Source organism: Arctopsyche grandis, chromosome 8, assembly GCF_051622035.1.
Source record: "Arctopsyche grandis isolate Sample6627 chromosome 8, ASM5162203v2, whole genome shotgun sequence".
Taxonomy (NCBI): domain Eukaryota; kingdom Metazoa; phylum Arthropoda; class Insecta; order Trichoptera; family Hydropsychidae; genus Arctopsyche; species Arctopsyche grandis.
Genome location: NC_135362.1, coordinates 31952493 through 31973076, shown reverse-complemented (window position 1 = coordinate 31973076; position 20584 = coordinate 31952493). Strand labels below are relative to the sequence as shown.

The 20584-nt window shown below is 33.3% G+C and overlaps 1 protein-coding gene across 6 annotated transcripts in view; it reads left to right on the top strand.

The window, feature by feature from the left end:
- Positions 1-20584, top strand: part of Pgant9 (polypeptide N-acetylgalactosaminyltransferase 9) — a 394016-nt gene that overhangs the window by 309774 nt on the left and 63658 nt on the right. For all 6 annotated transcript variants that reach the window (XM_077436907.1, XM_077436908.1, XM_077436909.1 and 3 more), the window contains 2 exons: positions 10769-11521; positions 13741-13951. In XM_077436907.1, the coding sequence (XP_077293033.1) occupies positions 11260-11521; positions 13741-13951 (473 nt within the window). In that variant the 5' untranslated portion in view covers positions 10769-11259. The remainder of the gene's footprint in view (positions 1-10768; positions 11522-13740; positions 13952-20584) is intronic.

Genomic DNA, 20584 nt, shown 5'->3' with positions numbered 1-20584 from the left:
CTACCCATAAAAAATATGAATTTCCTTTGAATCGCGGAACGTGCTAAAGTTTGATAGTGCGAATGAACATATCGTTTTATGAGGCGATCGTCGTTAGATCGACTTCATCCCCATCCACCTCCACCATTGACCGTGCAAATTGATTTCGGCCGTGAAAAAAATATACGACGATCCACTTCCGACGACTGGATACTCGCTTTATCCAGGGGTGGCGCACTTGAACGACCTGCCATAAAATCCACGCACGATTTTCCCGGCAACATTTCTTTAAGATTTCCCTATATATTTCTAAGTTGCTCCGTGCCCGGTTTTTATTATTGTAATTTTAGCGCGCTTCGAGTCAGTCATCCCCCACCCTCCCCATGGTCTCGTTTCTCTGATATCTTCAGCTTTTTTAACCCCTTCGGTGGCTGAGAGCCGCATCTCGATAAAGAGATTCCGACGTCGAAAATCCCCTTCATCGACGGGACTATTGTATATTTGCGAATTCACGCGCAATATCATGAATTATTCAGGCTTTCGTTCATTTTCATTTGCACACGATGCGTTCTGTGCCATTTTGCTTTCCTTTTCATGTATAATATATGAAGAGGGATCGTATCAAGAGTGCGAATTTATAATGTGCTTTTATAACGTAGTTTTTTTATCAACTTTTTTCGCAATATATAATATAATATATGGAAAAAAATATATCTTCGTCGAATGTAATTTATTTCACATTATTTTATATTTTCATATTCCTTTATGTAAAATGAAAAATTGCGTTATGACTTTTTTGACACCACTCTTATTTCCTGAAGATTGAGGTTATAGAAATTGATGGAAATTACATTTACGGATGATTTTTGTACACCGTTTTTTCTTTCTACCTACATATACATATAAAAATCTGAATAAATAAATAAAAAAAAATTAAGAATACTTTATTTCTCCCATTTTCATTAATAGCTGGCACGTACAATAATATATTTTATTTCACTGTCTTTTTCCGGTAAGGTAAGGAAATACAGGATTCCTATTGGCCAGTTACGATGTTTTGACAAATAAGAATCGATATCTACTGCAAAGATATTGTATTGTAAATATATTATATCTACATATGTAGAGTAAACTTTTTAACTTGATTTTTCAAATATTGATTAAACGAATTATACTAATCAACCATAAATTTGTAAATTAGTATGTTCTTACACACGTTTTCGGTTAAAATACCTTGTGATACATTACAAATTCCAAAATGTGAATGGAAAACGCTTTGAATGTTTCATAAATTAAAAATATATACACGTATTATATAATAAGATCAAATAAGATTAAATGTACATACATAATGGCATTAACATTATTAACCGCGGAAAAGAAAGCGTGTTTCATCCTTACTTTTTTTTTTCTTCGCTCCGACAAAGTAGATAAAGAGAAAAATTACATTTATACGTGGGTTTAATAAGGTTTAGTCGGAGCCGAAATGAGTTTTCCAAGACTTTTCCAATTTGATCTTAATAATAACGACGTATAATACCATCGGAAAACTTTGTTAAATTTCACGACGTATAAACATATACTGTTATGCGAATGTTTATATTTTATAGCGATATTTTTATCGATGTAGAATATATTCTGTGGAATATGTGCAATTCGAATTTCTCACCGCATGAATTTATTAAAACAGTCTTACAGGGAGGTGAGTTATGAACTGCATTTTTGCTGAATGGTGTCTGGAACCATAATACTGCTGAGATCGTTTGAATTTTTGGAAAAAGTTTGCATGAAAAGAACAGATGAAATGATATTCAAGATATTTACTGTTCATAAGTTATGTTCACAATATTTCTTTCTAATAACTATTGACCCAGGGATCATTATCTATTTTACACACTTTTTCTTATTATAAGTATTTACAATGATTATTTTTTAATATATTTTAGTATTAAAACCATAATAGGAGTAAAAGCTCCAAAACCTTCGTATTTACAAATCTCATGATGTTCAAACAAACTAACCAGGAGATTCTATAACAGAATCACTAATATAATCATATCTTAACACACTTGTGAAGAGTCTCGGTGATTACAACAAAATGTCTATACCCTTCAGGTATAAACACAGATTACAATATCTGCTCTAAATCGTTGACTTTATAGAGTCTTTAGTTTATATTAAGTATAAAATGTATTATGAGCATTTATAAGAAATGTAAATAGGTTTATGAGCTCTTTTTCCTATCATGCTGTACATAAACATTAAAATAATATAATACTACATATATAACAAAAATAAAATAAAAAATGATCAGGAAATCAGTAGCTGTTTAAATATGTAGATATATGTAAGTGTATTGTGAACATAATTTAATAGTAATAAAAAACATCAAAAATCAATGATGTTCAATTAATTACTCTTGAGTTTCGGCGATATACATATACTAATAAAGCAAATAATAATTTGATCTGTGTAAGTTTACCATTAAAGTGTGCTTGTTGGTGATTTCGCCTTAGAATCCTTTGGTAAATTTGTTAGTTACATATAAAATTACCGGAATATTATTCTGGGAATTCAGCATTTTTAGATTATTATAAATGGGCGTGCTGTGAATAATTTTTGTTGGTTTATTTTCGACTACTTGTAATTTCGGGTGGTTAGTATTGGAAGCATTATTTGATTACGGGTTTTCCATATTTTGCTTTACTTTGATACATTTCTATACTTGAATTTATATTATAAATAGGTTTTTGAGCTATTTTTCCTATTATGCTGTACATTAACATTAGAATAATATAATACTATGATTACTAACAAAATTAAATTAAAATTGTAAAATAGAAAATGATCAGTAGATCAGTAGCTATTAAAATAAATATAAGATGTATTGCGAACATAATACAAATGTACATTTAAAGTACCCGGAAACGTAGGAAACAAGACGTGTCTTTCAATCAAAATCGCGTATGTCAACATTACTAAAGAATCCTATACAAACACGAGTACGCGAGACTGGAAAAAAAACGAACAAAGCTTTTTTTGATACGTTCGAATATATTATATCTGTTTGAACAGTGAATTTATAATATTTTCACATTTTCATCAGCGACACAGAAAAATTTACACAGGGGTATCGTTCGGATTCTTAAAAAAAATAAGGTTCGAAATATTGAGACATCCATTTCCAAAATGATCCAGTTTCACTTTTTCACGTATCGAATGATAAATGGGATATGGCGTGACCCCGGGACATCTTTCACTCTTAGCGGCATATTGGGGCCATCGAAGGGGATGTAAACCACCAACCCTCAAACATAACTGCGGGTGTATATTGCGAATCTTATACCGTGGAGTGGTTCCCTATCGACACTATATATCCCCACGTATGATGTTGCCACTTACTGAATTCGAATATGAGTTGTATGCACGTATATGTGTATGTGAGTGTAAGGGTAGTTTGCTGTCTGCTTTTGCATATATTCAGAAACCGGAAACGGGGTGGTGGAAGAAGAAGAACGGGGCGGCATAGTAATGCGAAAGCTTACAGGGGCGTCGGCACGTGAAAGTTTTCACTGACAAGGAATTTGGACAACCCCCCACCTACCCACCCACCCCCATGCGCCCTTTCCCTCAGGCACCCGCCGTCTATTGACAATGAATACCAACAAAAGGGTGACAAAATATATGGCCGAGTACTCGCTGACCCACCCACACTTCATACTGCGAAGGTGTATAATAACGATAAAAGCTACTTTCCTCTTTAACCCTAGTCTCCTTCATATACATGTATAATATCAAAATTTATTGTTAGCGTGTCAGTGTGTTGGACTAATCGGGGTTAAACTTTGCACGGTCACTTCCTGTAATCTGCAATCATTTTAATAGGTTTCTAACGTAAGCACTCGAGTCGATATTTTATATTGAAATATTTTTGGGCCAAACTAATACCTACAATGGATGTACATTTGTATATGCATATAAATAAATAAAACACTCGAATATATAAATTTATAATGTATCTTAAATTTTCGGTTAAAAAATATAGCATTTTTCAATCGGTTATGGCGTAGTCAATTCGCTCTCTGTCTTATGTTCGTCAATTCTATTCCTCGCATAGAAATAATAATTAAATACATATATCATTACAAATACAAAAAATGGCACTTCGTATCAATGACCGTGCGCTGACTTTTGGCTGAATGGTCACTTGGCCGAACGGATATTAAAATTTTTCGGATATTGAATAGGTGGTAGCGGCAAGTCATGTTTTTGACTGTTTGCTTGCATATTCTTGTTGATTGATGAATCAATGCAGGAGAAAGAGACAGCTTTATTTTCGTAAGCTATTGTTTTCGTCGCTTTTGGTGCGTGGCGATTGAGTCATGCAGTCGCCTGTTAGCCTTACCTATTTGCATGTTGATGATTGTCGTTATTTTTTAATACAAAAATAGTCAAAACATGCATTAGGACTAAATTTGATGTATGTTGAAATGTTGATGTATAAAATGATTAATAAGATATATATTGAACCCATTTGTATTGAGAAAAGTTATTTATTTGATTAAAAAATACTGGGGTCTTACTCGACCCCGGTTCGGAAAACTCGTTCGATCTCGACGCTCCGTCCTTCAAAGGTTAAAATTGTACCATATATTAATTTTTTTATATTAAAATTAACTGTGAATTCAATATATATATGTACATATATATTGTTTATAGTTCTTATAATATTTTGTTATTCAGCTCATGAAGCGTACGTGTATGAATGAAGTAGTAATATTTGATATGGAAATGAAATTCAATTCCAATTAATTATGGATGAAAGGTATACTTCTGCTTTGATCACTAGCATTAGTGCAAAGTGAGTTATATTAAATTTATTACCATGTTAATTCATGTAGTATATCGGAATAATACATGCATTAACTAACCAACAGCGTGGTCTAGTGGTGAGTATTGAATTGCGTGCTTGATGTCACAGGTTTGATTCCAACTAGAATCGTTGTTGGCCAGACCTTGGTTTGTCGAGGTCGATCGTTTCTTATCAGAATTTCCCAATTTTTCTGATTTTCATCGAAACGGTTCCTGTAAAATTGGCTTTTCCTTCCCAATTTCCTGTTGCAAACCTTGAGTTATTGTTATATCTCAGGTTTCGCCAGATTTCTCACCATATATGTCTCTGTGGTTGTTTATCGAATGTAAAAATTCGTATTGTTACATGAAAAATGTTATTAATCGTATTTAAACGATGTTTGTAATATCTGACCATAGATGTCAGTTATTGTTTCAATTTACATGTGTATGTATGTAATAATTGTGTATTTAGATGTCTCGTTAATTATGAGTTTTCAATGTCTTGTAATAAATTAGCCATAGTGACGACCTGGAGCTAATCTGTAATGTCACTATGGCGAAATTGTAAAAAAATATATATAATTGAATGATTGCAAATCAGCTTTGGCTCATTTTCACGGTGTAAAAATCGGTATATTGCGGTATCCCTGGTGGGAAATTCCGAACAAATATTTCATATTTATTTGTTCGAGCCGTGGCGGCGACTTACCGTGAAAATTGACGTTTCGCTTCCGAGGGATTTTCGCAACCCTTCGCCGTCGGGGGATTTTCCTTGGCGTCGTCTTGAGTCGACGTCGCATAAATTCTCAAAGGCGTCCCTCTTTATACTTTGCCGTCGTCCATATTTGAATTCGACGACTTTTTATTCGGGCGTCCGAATTTGCATTCCCTCCGACCCCTGGACGCTCACCCTCGACGGCGAAGTGGCGTCGGAAAATTCTCGGAAAAATCGGACCTATTCTCCGGCCGGCCATTGTACGTATTCAAATTTCTTTTTGCGTTCGCCCGATAACGCCTTTTCAACGGCGCAACTCTAATGGACGCGAATTGAAAAGGAAGTAGTTACAACGTCGACGACTTTATCAGATTACGTACTTAATTTACTTTTGTTGGGCTGCTGCTCTTTATTTGCTTGCTTTTTTTTGTATATTTTCCTTTTGGACACACACGTCATTCGTCACTCGTTATTCGTTCGAAACACCGCACAAAATCCATTAGCGAATTTTTTAGCTTTTTTTCCTCGAGAAGTGAATTAAAAGTTCGACCATCGTCTTTGGTCTCTCTCTCTATATATACCTACATATATAATATAGGTACATAGATATAATGCAGAGTTTCTTAAACTGTATTATACAAAAAACTTAAGTCGAACCGATCTAGATTAAACATTAGACTTACGTAAAATGTAGATACTATCGCATTCACCCCCCACTCGACCCGCTTTGGCCAATTAAATTTCGTTTCAGTTTCTACAAACTACCCTTTTGGGTACAAAAAAGCGATTTAGTAATATCTCAACATCAGGATCTTGTATCAATATCAACATCAGGATCAGGATTTAGTAATATCTCAACTCAATTGAGGCTACATATGAAGGTTGATCACATTGAAAACAGGTGAATAATGTATAATTTTTTTTATTTTATTGTTAAAAATCAATATACACTCGCCATTACAGATTTGCTCCAATGCGACGGGTGTACGTTAACGAAATACAGAATACATAAACAATCAGAAATCAGAAATACAGTAATACATACATATACAATCAGAATATATAGCATATAACAATTAATCAGAACTAATAATCATAGAGACATCTATGGATTATTTTTAGATTTTTTTTTTTTTGTATACAATTTTTATACATATAATAAATACGAAATTATAGAGATGTCTATAGAGATATCTTTAGATTTCAGATTACTGTGTATAATTATTACAAATTATACACAGGCAGATTTTGTGACAACAGGATTAGATCTAATACCAATTTTCAGGAACCGTTTCAGCAATTATCAGATCAAATTGGCAAAGTCTGATAGAGAAACGATCGATTTAGAGTCACAAAACCCCCAAATCTAACCAGCAATGGCGAGGACTCGAACCTTTGACCTCAGTGGTGCTAAATATATACGCTACCACTAAGCCAAACTGCTGGCTAATATAACCAGCAGCGTGATCTAGTGGTGAATGTCGTATTCTTTCGTGCAAGGTGTCACGGGTTCGATCCCCACTAGAATCTCGCTGTTGGCCAGGCCTTGGTTTGTCGAGATCGATCGCTTCTTATCAGAATTTGCCAATTTTTCTGATTTTTATTGAAACGGTTCCTGTAAAATTGACTTATCCGCTCCAATTTTCTATTGCAAACCTTGAGTTATTGTTATATCTCAGGTTTCGTCTGATTTCTCACCATAGATGTCTCTGTGGTTGTTTATTGAATGTAAAAATCGTATTGTTATATGAAAAAAGTTATTGATCGTATTGTATACGATGTTTGTAATGTCTGACCATAGATTTCAGGTATTGTTTCGATTTACGTGTATATGTATGTAATAAATGTACATATGTAATATATAATTTCTCGAGTATTAATCTGTTTAACACACTCGCTGCTGTGGAGCAATCTATTAGTAAGCAATCTATTAGAGTGTGCATGATTTATTTAAAAACAATAAAAAAATAAATTAAATTAAAGACATTGCATTGAATTATATTGTTATAATATTATAAAGTTAAATAACAAATAATTCAATAAAAATATTTTACGACCTAACAATTGTTAAAACACTTCGACTAATAGCTACAGAGTACTCATTGGTAAAAAATAAAAATAATTATTTTTTATTGATGTCTGCACCTAGTGCCAACCCTGGTGGACTCACTTTATTGCGCATTCAAACTTACTACCTTCTGTAGAGAAATTTTAATTCTATAAATGAATCTCATCCACTTCTATAAGAATGAAAATGTATCTAAAAGCCAAAATACCATAAAAGACAGGATTGTAGTCGAAATGAATAGTCTTCAATAGTTTAAAAAAAATAGTAAACCGCTGGCATTGTGTACATATATAGGAGTTTACGAATTCAGCTCGGGTACCAAACACAGAGGATCACTGGCTCGAAGTCGGTACATCGAAACCACGTTAGTCGGGTTTCCCGTCTATTTTTCGACGTGCATTCTGCACTGAGAGTGCACGTTGCATTACAGTTTCCTTTTTGCGAAGAAAATCAAAGGAAGTTAACATTTCACGGTAGTCTTGCCGCTGTCGGATATTTGAATGCAGCTCATTTTACGTTATTTGTATGTACCTGTATTTGTATGTAGCTACTGATATACTGATCATTTTCTATTTTACAATTTTAATTTAATTTTGTTAGTAATCATAGTATTATATTATTCTAATGTTAATGTACAGCATAATAGGAAAAAGAGCTCAAAAACCTATTTATAATTCTTATAAATGCTCATAATACATCTAATACATAATATTAATTAAAGACTCTCCAAAGTCGATGACCTAAAGCAGATTGTGTTTAGGTAATCTGTGTTTATACCTGAAGGGTATAGACATTTTGTTGTAATCACCGAGACTCTTCACAAGTGTGTATTAGTATGGTTATTAGTGATTCTGTCATAGAATCTACTGGTTAGTTTGTTAGTAATGTCTGTAACAAACGGAATATTATATATGGCATTCAAGGTAGTATATATGGTTTTATTATAAATTATTTTTAGTGATTAATTTCGTATTACTTGGAGCTTGGAAAGGTTAGTATTCGAGGCGTTATTCCATACAGGTGAAGCATAGGTTAATAATTCACAATGTGTACATATCTACGTACATACAATATTTATACTTTTTCAAGTATGTATGTAGTACTAATATGAAAGTCACGCATCTTAATATCGTGCATACCACGTATGTATATACCTATTAGTTATTGTGAAAGTCCAAATATTATTACTGTGTTTATTGGTTTGTCACGCCAGGTACAGAATTTAAGTCATTTCGTGAACTGGCTATTGTTACAAAATAATAAAATTAACGTGGACTTGTATACATCAAATTTTTCAAATTCAAACGTACCTTTTTCATTTAAACTACATATATATTGATTTATTTTATTTGAATATAAAATAAATCTTATTATATGTTTATTCTTTTGTTATTTTTTTTCAACCTTTACATATGTGTACGTGCGCTGATGTTTCGCCATTTTGTAAATGTTTGTAACAATTTTAATATTTGATTTCAATCTTCGACATGTACAGAGCACTCTTGATTATCTGGAAATGTGATTAACGATAAGGAATGCGGATAGTTTGAAACCACTGTCAATCCGAACTCTAAACATTTTCTCATATCGGTAGGAGTTTTCCAAAGACCTGTCATGTTCGAATTTGTATAAGTTTATTTACTCCAATGAATTCAGTGCCGCATTGTGAGTTATGCCATTGATAATTTCTCCTCCCCCTGTATATCGTGTCATTTATGTAAATCATATTCTCATAATTTATTCGTGATTCCTTGATCAACATTTCAAAACATCAATCAAACAGCTTAATCTTGATAGCACTTTCTTGTAGCTTAATGGTTTAGATAGCATTTTCGTTTCCAACGATTTTAAAAAGACCAATATGTTAACGTTGTTTCATTGATGAAAGTCTTCTAGCTAGGCCTTAGACTTAAATTGAAGGTGATAGGATTCATGTGTTTTTAAAATTCTGTTATAATAATCAAGATAATCGAGAGTATTCTGTACCTTCTTTTGGCTTAAGTTATTTTTTTTATTTAAATACTAGTGGTCTATGTGCAAATAATTGTGCACTCGGTAAAATATCGCAATTCGTATCAACGGAATTAATAATATAAAATAAAATTTATTTAATTTAAATTAAATTTAATTAATAAAGATTTAATAATCATGTGAACGAACTGATATGCCGCGTCTCTTTCCATGATATACGATTCCATGGGGAGAAAGAGAGACGGAGCATGTTAACGACCATTCACACGCACTCTACACGTACGTGGACACGCATTAGGCAAATATTATTAAATATTAACCAACCGCGTGGTCTAGTGGTGCATATGTCACGGGCTCGATTCCCACTAGTCTCGTTGTTGAACAGACCTTGGTTTGTCGAGGTCGATCGTTTCTTATCAGAATTTGCCAATTGTTCTGATTTTCATTGAAACGGTTCTTCTAAAATTGGTTTTTCCTTCCCAATTTTCCATTGCAATTTCCATTGAGTTATTGTTATATCTGAGGGTTTGCCTGATTTATCATTATAGATGTCTCTGTGGTTGTTTATTGAATGTAAACATTCGTATTGTTACATGACAAATGTTATTTATCGTATTGTACATATACAATGTTTGTAATATCTGACCATAGATGTCAGGTATTGTTTCGATATACATGTGTATATAAAATTGGCCAGGAAGGCGCATTGCGGTTTACCTGTTAGGCCTTCCTGGTATAATATAAATAAAAATAAATAAATTATATACGATTTTTAGTTTGAATTTATTATTTATATATACATATATCTGTTGTCAAATTTTTAAATGTAATTTTATTTTTAGTTTCACCACTTTTTAGCGTATTTGACTCGCAAATTTATTTACTTTTTCGTTAAATTTCAGACATCCTTCACTGTTGAAATGCATTTTTATTTTATTTTCGCAATCACGATTCTCACGTAGCGCCAACCTGACGTTCGCTATATTTCAGTACACAAGACTAATTGAAATTCTCGTCCACGCGCCTCTTTTAACCGTTTTCCGTTTCAGTTTTTCCGTTTTTCTCCACGTTTCACTCTTCCACATACGTGTATATGATTAAAAACAGATCGCCGCTTCTGCCGGTTTTTTTTCTTCATGCAAATAAGTTTTAAAAAAACGTTTTTTTTTTTCACTTTTCAGACATGAGATTCGCATCCGAAGCGTTCGCAGCATGAAATCGTTCCACTTTGGTCCCAATTGGAAGCGAACCGAACTGAAGAAATAACGTCATGCGAAATCCGGTAAAAGCGAAAAGAAAACAAAGCTACAGCGAATGGAAACTATGGAAACACAGGTGATCTGATGCATCGCCTTAAAGTTACGACGTGGAACTTCATCCCGAAACTTCACACCTCACGGATGAGTTCCGATCGAAGAGCGCCAATATTTAAATAATTTTTATATTATTCGACATATCCAACTTCATATCATTCCGTCGACATATCTACATATAATACGTAATTGCCATATTATTATATTATTATTTAAACACACACACACAACACACAGTGCGACAATCTTGCCATAGTGAAAACTTTATTTAAGTGATATAAAAGTGTTGTTGTTTTTTTTTTTGTTTTAATAACAATATATACGGTTGAAACTTTCGCGGATACATATCAGTAATCAAGATGGGCTTTATGTTGAGGAGGAGATCCCTCGTGATCAAGATTGTCCTATTGGGGTCGGCCGTATGGTCGACCGTCGTATTTCTGCTATATACGGAAGAGAGAGGGGCTGCTGGGCCGGGAGCCAGTGGGGTTGGAGGGGGTGGAAGTGGGGTTGGGGTTGGGGGTGGAGTGCCTCAATTTCAAGCGTGGAGGAGGGAAACTAGCACTTCGCACCACAACGTTTCAGCGGTGAAGAAAAAGCCAGTGGCAGCTCCCGAAGACGGTAAGAAACCTATTTATTATTTAGTTGATGATATAATTGGTTGATGTATTAAACCTATGTATGTATTTATAAACGTATAGTTTCGTCGATTACTATATACCTGAAAATTACTATAATTAACTCTTGTTACACGTACATTAACTTAACAAGCCAATTACGGCGTATAGAAGCAGAATATTCCATCTTCGAAATATGCCGGATATATTAAATCAAATTCTCATTATAGAAATAATTAAATTTAATATATGTACTTAGAATAGATTTTCAAAGTTTTAAATTGGCTTACAAATTTTATTGATCTTTCTTTATTATTATATTGTGCTTAACACCTTACTGTCCGCTCACGCGTATATGCGTGAATAAAAACGTTGCGTAAACGTTCGCTCACGCGTATATACGTCAATAAAAACTTTGCGTAGCAGTCCGCTCATATGCAGTATGCATGTGTATATATAGGTACATGCATAAGCATATCCCAATTTTTTTTGGCTCATTCAAGTCTTTTTTCATAATAAATTGAATTCACAAAGAAATGTTTTTAATTTTTTGAAGCTTAATGATATTTAGCCTCTCCACTCCCTAGCTGAGAACGATCGACATATTTGATTTTACATAGATATATACCAGGAAGGTCTAAAATCTAGACACCAATGCAGTTCTTAGATAACTAATTACAAACATTGCAGCATTTTTGTTACATATGTACATAAATTGCTGTATGTCGTGTGACTTTTATATTGATATTTAACATTTGGAATAGAATCCCACGCGTGAAGTCCGTATTTGTGTATACGATCTTTCAATATTTATTCACACGTGGATCGCGCTTCAATTCAACGTCAATATTTACAAACCTGTACTTTCAAAGATATTATGTATATAAACGTTTGCCTACAATATATAGACTTCAATTTATTAAGTACATAAAATATATCGATTTCAATAGTACTTCCAATAACCGAATAATTTCATTCGACTCGAATTGTTTTAAATGGTTGCTTTGACCTTTAATGTTTGATTCAAATATATTGATTATTTTTATGAATTTACGTCACGGTATTCAAAATGTTCAATGTGGTTTTTTTTTTTCAAACAAAATAATACATTCGTCAACCAATTTGTCAACGTTCGGCGTATTCAATCGGAACATTCATTTTGACGATTGATTTGCACGCGGGATGTTGTCGAAAATTTAATTCGACATACACACATACATATTTATGTATGTACATACATATTTATGTATGGATTTATTTGGAGTTCAGATTTAGAAATAGATATATTAATAATACATATGTATATCAGATTCTTTATAGATAATCAATAATAATATTTTAAAATATACAAAACTCCAAAATCAATTCTATTTTAATCCCTTTTTCTTTACTCGATTTTACAAATTCCATCGTGGATAGTCTAAAAGTATTTAAAAAATGTAATAATAATAATATAACAATAATATATACTTATATTAAAATTTACTTTCAATACCACAGAACGCAAACGCTAACTGGTGACTAAAAGTCTTTTAAATTGATATTTTTTCTACTTACAACAATAAATTGAAATTAAATATTGTGTATAAATTGAAATTCAATATACTCTACCACACTCAATTTATTCTTATTTATGACTTTACTTTATTATTAATTATTAATTATTTATTACTATTTTTAAACAATTTTTATCCATGCCGGGGTTTTTTGCACGGGGGGGTTAATGTCAAGGGGGTTTTTGGCCGGGGGTATGTGCCCGGAGGGTATGTGTCCAGGGGGTACATGTCCAGATACCATCTTGTAATTTGTAGTTTGAATCGATGTGTTCATATAGTATTTTCCGATTGTAAAATATCACTTTCATTGAAAAATCGTACATCATTTTAGTATAACCGTACATCATTTTAGTATAACAAGTGGAATAACAGACTGATCCAACGCGACGAGTGTGCTTTATAAATTACATATAGAAAGAAAAATAAAACAAAACTATGCACATACAAGAAATAAATACAATAAATAACAGATTTGATAACACATTGTTTTCCGTTCAAAAAATATTGTTTTAATGTTTGCAATTCAATAAAACTAGCTATGGAAATTGGATCGTGTCTGGATTATGTACCTATATTGCACGCACATGGGTGAAATTTTTCGAGGCTTAAAATTTAATCAAATTTGAAACTATTCGTGCGTGTAACGCTTTATTTTGTCTGAATACAGGTATGGGAGTGCTCGCTGCCCCCCAGGATGCACCGGGAGGAGCTGGAGCAGACGCTCCAGGAGAATTGGGAAGGGCTGTCATCTTGCCGGCCAACATGTCTGCCGAGATGAAAAGGGCGGTGTCAGACGGTTGGAACAAGAACGCTTTCAACCAGTATGCCAGCGATTTGATATCAGTGAAGCGCACCTTGCCCGATCCCAGGGATCCTTGGTAAGTGTGTCTCAAAATACATACGTATACTACATACATATTTCTCAGAAGAAAGTTTTTCATCTTTCGTCGATAGCGGCAGTTCATTGTCTATTAACAGCTTCGTACTACATAGCTTGGTATTGTACTATCCTTTTGAGCCGAGCTCTGTATTATATTTATACTTACATACGTACAAGAATTGTCGCTTATGTCGTTTGTGTCGCGAACAAAAATACGATATAAATTGCGAAAAAGAGAGAAAGGTTTATTCGCTAGCTTCTAGTTGTTATTGCTTTTAAATGAAAATTTGAAAATATAATACATATACATATATGTATATAAATATCCAAGGTATCTTATATGTGTTTTGGTGACTGTGACTGCTTCATATATTTGTGTATGTTTAAACGTTGTTTACCTCATTAAAAGTTCGAAATATGTTATTTATACGTCAAATTAATAAAGTTCGAGGTAGGCGGTCGTTTTGTAAATCTTTGATGTTTGTTGCGATGTTTTAACGTTCACTCACACGTTTCGGCTTTAATCAGCGTTTGACGTTTGGATTTTGTATTTTTTGTCGGTTTATTCGTCTTTGAGGACTTAATTCGTTTTTTTTTTTTCAGAACTTCACCACACATGCTATTTTTTGTGTGATTATTTTGTATTTATTCCTATACTTTATACTATTTCCTAGGTGAATTAATTTAATTCCAGTTGTATGCACTTCCTAGCTTTGGGTTGTATGCATTCCATACAACCCAAAGTTTGTGTAAAAAAAGTAAAAATTGTGTAAAAAAAGTTTGAAGATCATTCTTAATTAGAAAACTTTGTCTTAAACAGAATTATGTTCTATTCGCCTGAAAATTAAACATGAAAATATTAAAATTAAAAAATAAAGGGTTGTATTAAAAATGGCTTATAAAAAATTGTATAACATAAAGTTCGTAAAATATCGCAGTTCCGAATAGACGTCAAGATACATATATGTTCATATATGGTGTGAAAATGATAAAGTTATAGGTGTTCAAACAATTAAAATCTGACAAAACGAGTGGTTGGCGGAAAGTCAAACAAACAAGGTAACTGGATTATTGGTATAGCTGTCACCGTCTCCAAAATTCTTGGATACGTGTTTATTACAATTATGTTTCACCATCGACTTAGCGGGTCCAATGGAAATCTCTATTGGCGGTCAAAACTCGCAAAATGGCTAAGTTTCAAAGCGATCGGAAGAGTGTAAAAAGTCGTCAGACTAATTGACGAAAAGAAAATAATGAAAACCTTGTAATAAAAAACAGTACATATTGAAATGCGAAATTTTTCGTATGAGTTTTAAATATATGTAGTTTGAAGTATTGGTTTTTAATGTTAATATCATTAGAATACAAATCATCTTTAACAGAGTGTGTTATATAGGAACTTTTTATCTAATAATTTCTATAGAATTTTATTTCTGTTTAGAATGTAGGCTGTGGAAAACAGATGTTCTTACCTTATACAACAAGTTTATTAGCATCAAGCGTTTTTTTTTTATCAGCCGGGTACTTATGAAAAATTAAATCAAGTACCTACGTATTGTAGACCAAACTATAATAAATTCAAAAGCCTACTTTACAACCTGCTTAAGTTGTTCTTAAATTGTAAGCTGCAGACGGAGCAAACAACCACCCACCCCTACCCGACCCACTCGAAGAGAGCTTTACGACAATAACCACCCGTAAGTTGTAAAAACTTTGTTAATATCTCGAACCATACGACACAAATGATCTTTGGCGGTTCTTAGACGTTTCGACCGCAACCTTCCCTCATCTCATTCATATTACGTATGTATGTGAAATATACATAAATATATACGGCTACCTTTTGTCTCTTTAAGAGATGTGAAGGAGTAGCGGGTGGAGGGGGTGGGTGGGTGGAAAACGGGTGGGATAAATCTTATCTTGCAGAGGGTCCGTTTTCGCTCTAACGAAGTAATTAATCGTGAAAAATGTAGCGGAGAAGTGACACCGCGTCCCCCATCCCCGTCATTTTCCATCCCCTCCCCGCGGACGATATCTTTTCATTAACGACGAAGGCTTTTAGCATTTTTGAAGGCTTTATCGTCGGTGAAACAATGGCTCGTCGGCGTCGGGGCGAGAGGGCCATCTGCGCGTTTTGGACGCGCGCGTTGAACAAACGCCCCGCTGATAAATTGCGTACTTAAGCAATTAAATGAAAATAACGTTCTGCAGGCGCATTCTTCACCACGCCTCTCATCACCATCATCGTTCTCGTCGAGCCGTGGCCGGCCGAGTGGAGGGGTGGGGGCGGGGATGGGGGTGAAAGAGAGCCAGCGATATTAATTTTTCTCGGAAAAGTCTCGGAAAAGTAACCGCGCGCTCGCCCGCTCGAACACTTTGAAAACTTCGCAGACGGATCCGTTCACCCGATTGATTCTGAATTTCTACTTATCGATACTAGAATCAATTCCGCTTCGTATGAATTGACGGCTCTCAACATTTTTTTTATTGTGTGAGAGTTGGTGACTCTTTTGTTGGTTTTTAAATTTATTTATTTATTTATTTACACAGGCAAAAACCCACCTAAGCAAATTACACAATAAAAACCGGTCTCCGTGACGAGCCAGAATGTTAAATTACAGAAAACACAAATATCGGAAGGCAAAGATCGAAAATCGAAAGATCGTAAGTCGAAAGATCAAAATAAAAGGATACATGGTAAACGGTACATACTCACTTAATTTGCGCGAGCAGGGTACAACAGGAACAAGAGGAACAGGCTTTTCCTCCCGTATTCTGCGCGCGCACATTAATACTGTTCTCTTGTTGCTGTTGTATCTTGCACGCGCAAATTATGTGAGTATGTACCGTTTACCATGCACCCTTCTTTTTTGATCTTTCGACTTAAGCTCTTTCGATTTTCGATCTTTGCCTTCCGATATTTGTGTTTTCTGTAATTTAACATTCTGGCTCGTCACGTAGACCCAATAAAAACGTATAATGAAATCTTATAATATAAAATTAACAATAAAAGAAAAAACAAAATCAGAAAAGACGGTAAAAATTAAGGAAACACAATATTCTGAATGGATCGAATAAACCGACCAAAAGTAGCATTAAATATGTCAACGTCCGTCTGATCAGCTAAATGGTTAAAAAGCCTTATGGCTGTGCATATAGGAATATTTAAAAGAATGTTAGTTTTCGCTATAATTGGCGAAAACAGAACCTTTTTTTTTGTATTGTAAAATAATTTTCTGGTGCATATAAAATGAATTCGCTGAAAAATTGGTGGATTATAAATATTTCCACGAAGAACATGTGTCGTGATAATAAAATACGACGACGAGATTCAAGCCTGACTAAGCCCGTCATTCCCAAAATAAATTCGCTTGAATATAACCAAGGGTTGTATCCATACATTTTATAATATACAACTTTTTGTTAGGTAACCAAATTACGCAGCTACACGCTTTTTAGTGTTATTGTTACTAAATTGTGTTCACAATGCATCTTATATCTATTTTAATAGCTACTGATCTACTACTGATCATTTTTTATTTTACAATTTTATTTTGTTTTTGTTAGTTATTAAAGTATTATACTATTCTAATGTTAATGTACAGCATAATAGGAAAAAGAGCTCAAAAACCTATTTAAAATCGCTCATTATTTGAAATGGGATTTATCGGCATTTGGAAATCGTCAAAATTGTCGAAAATTAATATAGCGCTTAAAATTCCGATAAAAAAGTTAAACGCAAAATGGCACAGTCTTAGCTACGTGTTCTTTTTTATTATTTTGGGATTGTTCAAGTTGAATTTTTATTTATATTTTAGCAGTTACACAAGTGACAAAGACCCGTACAACGAGATGACAACTTTGCATGCAAGTGGTCTCATTTTTTGATCAAATTCAAAATAAAAAACCTTCTTCATATTGAGTTCCAATAAAATTATCGATATTATGTGATTTTTTCCTATGCATATTGAATTAAGAATAATTTTTGCCAAAATTTCACCTTATTCAACGAGAAAAATTAAAATTTAATTCATCATCAAATTCACAAATTGTTTTTCTGTAATTTGTAATTTGGTTAAAGCATCAACGAATCTATTGTTGCTTACTTAATATCGTATTCAAAAAATCTGTAGATTTTTCCCTGGAATTTTTATAGACTGAATTTTTGAAGAAAGTATTTTTTTTGTCTGGAATTGCCATACCACTGCACAAATATATATTTCTTTGCAATTTCGTTTTACGACCGGACATAAATTTTATTTATCGTAAAATTTACGCGCCTTGCAATATTTAATGTCTTGATTAAAATTGCAAAACGCATTTCCGTTTTTATTACCAATTTGTTAGAAAAATATAATTATTATGAATTCAATTCTAAAATAAAATGCTATCTTAAGTATCAAATGTATACCTATGTATATAATCTTCAAAGAAATTACGCTTACGAAATTATCTTTCGGAGTTTTTTGGCAAACCACTTTTAGTCGGCGAATTTGCACGTGGACCTGATCTTGTGCGCGACCTCTTACTTCTTAGTCCTTAACCACTCGACCCAATACTCAATCGAGGACCATTTCAAATCTACACAATTCCTACCCACTGCCACTTCAGCATTCATTCAATTTTTCCCGATAACATCTGCAATGTTTATATTTATAGATATATAACGGATTGATTTTTTTTTTTATATGCCAACGTCCGTATGTTTCGTCCCTCTTGCAATGCGAATTTGTATTTACTATTATATTTGAATGAGCCTCTTTGACACGTTAACAAACGACTTCAAATTAATTTCGCCCAGCATACACAACACAAAACGATCCTAAACTCCCGTATAAATCACGCTAATCGTCACGCATCCCGAACCGTATGTACCGCCGTGCTCTCCCATACGGGCCGATATTAATTTTATATCCGGCGCTCGCGTTATAATTTAGGTACCATCCCTTCTGCGCAGATGCTCTCGATATTTATATAAGCCGGAGGGGGGGTGGAATGGGGGATGCAAATGTCTACTCTTCACCTACTTGAACCTCCATAGTCACCCCGTGCCTTGATATATTGCAAAACACCCCAACAGCCCCTCCCTGTTTCGGTTGTTATTGGCCTCCCTCAGTTTCGCGTTTTCTTTCAATCTGCTCGCTCGCAAAAACGCACATGTTTAATTTTGAATGTGTATTTTTTTTTGATGCGGAGTTGCGTCTATTCGTAGGGCGAGGGGGTGGGAATTGTCTGGGAAAACTTTCGTCTTTACAGTCGCTGTAAATCCGAGATCTTATATGTATGTTGAATTGACGCATCATATACTTGTGTACTTGTGACTTTAAGTTGGTCCATAGTTAAACAACGAATAATTAATTTAAAACTTCAATTACAGTATAATATTTTATTTAACGTGACCATGAAGTGAATGAAATTGTGATTTAAATAGTAATTTTATAGTTGACTATTTGGCATTTTAAAAATGAAGCGTTATATAGTTTGAGCGAATTACGTAATCATTTATTTATTTATGTATAGTTTTGGACCATTGTGGCATTATAGGAAGAACCTAATGCACCACAATGGCCTACAATGTATATAATAATATAAAATAGATATAGGACATTGTAGGCCATTGTGGTGCATTAGGTTCTTCCTATAATGCCACAATGGTCCAAAACTATTCATAAATAAATAAATGATTATGTAATTCGCTCAAAATATATAACGCTTCATTTTTAAAATGCCAAATAGATATCTATTTTATATTATCAAATTGCAAGATGAAATTGAGAACAAAACATTACATATATTCAATTTTTTTTATGCCTTTCTAATTAAATCTGGGTGTATTTTTTAGCTTGTTTGTCTTTCAAACTCTGCTGTGAACCATAAATCTAAAATTAGTATGTGAATAACTTACATATTGTGGTCGTTGATTTTCTGCATCTTATAGATATTGAAGATTTCTGTGTATTATTAAATATATATCTTTTTAAAAAGACCCGTAAATGGCCGTCAAATTAAAATAAAATGTTTATATATTCAATGGCGAGGCGAATCTTTGTATATATATTTAAAATAAAACTTTTAGTATTTATTTTTTTTTTTTGTAAAGCTCAAATTTAATAGGGAATTTACAAAGTTCCTTTAAAGAATAAATCCTTTCAGTACCAGCATTTTTAGAATTTTTAACATATATGTAGATAAACAGAGATGCGATTCAGAACGAGACCGTTTCAGAATTGGTAGCTGAAAATGCCATTGGAGTTTGGACCATTGTGGCATTACAGGAATTCCTAATGCGCTGCAATGGTCAAAAATATAACAGAAAAGAAACAAAATAATACTATACAGAAATTAATACATATTATACGTACAATTCATATAAAAGCAAAAGTTCAAGCAATAGAATTAGTCACATAATATGTATATACATACATAATAACATTTAATATCAACAGTCAGCACCAATATATAATATGTATGTATGTATTTACATATGTACCTATACAAGAACCAATCGTGAACACAAAACATCCCAGTAAGGCCCAAGTCGAAGAATATCAAAAATTATTATAATTAACAATTCAGCCGTTATATTTGAAAATGGCTGAACTCCACTTTTCTTTAATTCAATAAATATTTC